At 32.1% G+C, this 2,059-nt stretch overlaps 1 protein-coding gene across 1 annotated transcript; it reads right to left on the minus strand.

Moving 5' to 3' along the window:
• On the minus strand, window positions 1,084-1,698 carry LOC109332516 (vegetative cell wall protein gp1-like). The gene has a single exon (XM_019567501.1). It carries the CDS (start codon window positions 1,696-1,698, stop codon window positions 1,084-1,086), a length of 615 nt encoding a protein of 204 aa, XP_019423046.1.

Below are 2,059 nucleotides of genomic sequence, written 5' to 3' on the forward strand. Positions count from 1 at the left end.
AAAATTACAAAACTAGTATTCCTAAAATCGGCAATGGAATTGCTAGTTTTTATTTTTTTTTGTCTGACTCCCTCCCAAAATCGACACAAGGGGGAGTTTTATTAAATTGTAATTTTTTAGTCTCTCCCCCTAAATCGTCAATGGAGGTTTATATATGTTTTTTTTTTCTCCCCACCTAAATCGGCAATGGGGGGAGTTATTGATTTTTTTTTTAATTTTTCCAACTCCCCTAAATCGGCAATGTGGGAGTTATATTATTAATTTTAGAGTTTATTTTTTCAAGCACTAACTCTAACAACACACAACATAATAATTTTTGTCATTCCGGAAAATTAAAATTTTAATTGTTTAAACAATTAAAATTTTAATAGTGTCCGATTTTGTTTTTTATATAATATTAGCGTTGCAAAAATATTTCATTATTGTGTTATGTTGTTAGGGTTGACAAAAATTATTATGTTGTGTGTTGTTAGAGTTAATGTTCGAAAAAGTAAACCCTAAAACTAATAATATAACTCCAACATTGCCGATTTAGGTGAGAGGAAAAAATTAAAAAAATATCGATAACTCCCCCATTGTCAATTTAGGAGGAGAGAGAAAAAAACAAAAAAAATAAAAACACAAAAACTCCCCCCTCCCCCAATTGCCAAGGGAGGAGAAAAAAGAATAAAATAAAATATATAAACCCCTCGTTGACAATTTAGTGGGAGAGACTAAAAAATTATAATTTAATAAAACTCCATCCCTCGTGTTATTTTGAGGAAGTCAGAAAAATTACACTAGTTTTATAATTTTCCCTAAAGGTACACCATATAAATGAATTACTCTTTATTAATAAAAATTAAATAAACATAAAATAACATAAATAACAAATGACAGTTAAAGAACTACTACTTGGTTTTCTAAACTCAGCAACTTAATCAAAATAAGATTAAAACCCTAAACCTATAAAAATAATAATATCCCAAAAGTTGGAATAAGTATGTAAATTATTAAAATCAAATAAACTATAATCCCTAAAAAACCTAAAATAGTTTTTATTCCTTTTGCATCAAAGAGCTCCCAATTGAAGTCATCATCACATCACATTATGTTGCAAGCATCTGGGTTTTCATCACTAAATGTATCTTGAAATGGTACTCGATATTGATTTGGATGAGGATATGGCATTGATGGATATTGGGGACATGCAGGACCATACTGGGACATAGTCATTTGAGGACACTGATTTGTAGGCTGACACTGCATTTGAGAACAAGACATTGGAGGAGCAGGATACTGAGGTTGACATTGATTTTGAGAACAAGACATTGGAGGAGCAGAAAACTGAGGTTGACATTGCATTTGAGGACAAGACATTGGAGGAACAGGAGATTGAGGAATTGGCATAGGTGGTGGCATGTGAGGGTTGGACATTGGTGGAGGAGGATAGTTTGAATAGTTCTCCAAATTATTTGGAACTTGCATGCAACAGGTTTCATTAGGTTTTGCACGGCTTGAATTGGAACGGGTTGAAGCATTGTCTGAAGCCTGTGAATGATGCTCTTCCTCCTCTTCGGAATAGTTTACTTCAACTTGGGGTGGATAGTAGTTCAACGCTGGACTATATCTTTTCTTCTTTTTGCAACCAACCAGTTTCTTTATTCCTCTCACAATGCAACATTGGTACTGGCTGGAGTCACGTGAAGCAGTAGACATTGCAACAAGGCACGAGTTTATGACAAGTTTTCTTCTGGTTTGTGCACTTTAATTTATAGCCAACAAGATGAGCATGTTCTTTGCATTCAATCAATTGTTAAAAACAAATTGTATCACTCGAGAATCTTCATTAATTGAATAGAAGTCTTTAAATTATTTCTACACTGAATCTTTGTTAATGATGAAATAAATGTGCCATGATTTATTTATGCTACAAATCTTTGATATCTTCTCATGCTAAAATAATAATATTGTGGCTTCTTTTTTTTTATAAAAAATCTTTTAGGTTCATATTTTTGAATATGCCTTAGGTCCCGACATGTAGCATGACATAAGTTATTTCAATTAATTTATCAAATTA

This window comes from Lupinus angustifolius, chromosome LG18 (genome assembly GCF_001865875.1).
Source record: "Lupinus angustifolius cultivar Tanjil chromosome LG18, LupAngTanjil_v1.0, whole genome shotgun sequence".
Classification (NCBI taxonomy): Eukaryota; Viridiplantae; Streptophyta; class Magnoliopsida; order Fabales; family Fabaceae; genus Lupinus; species Lupinus angustifolius.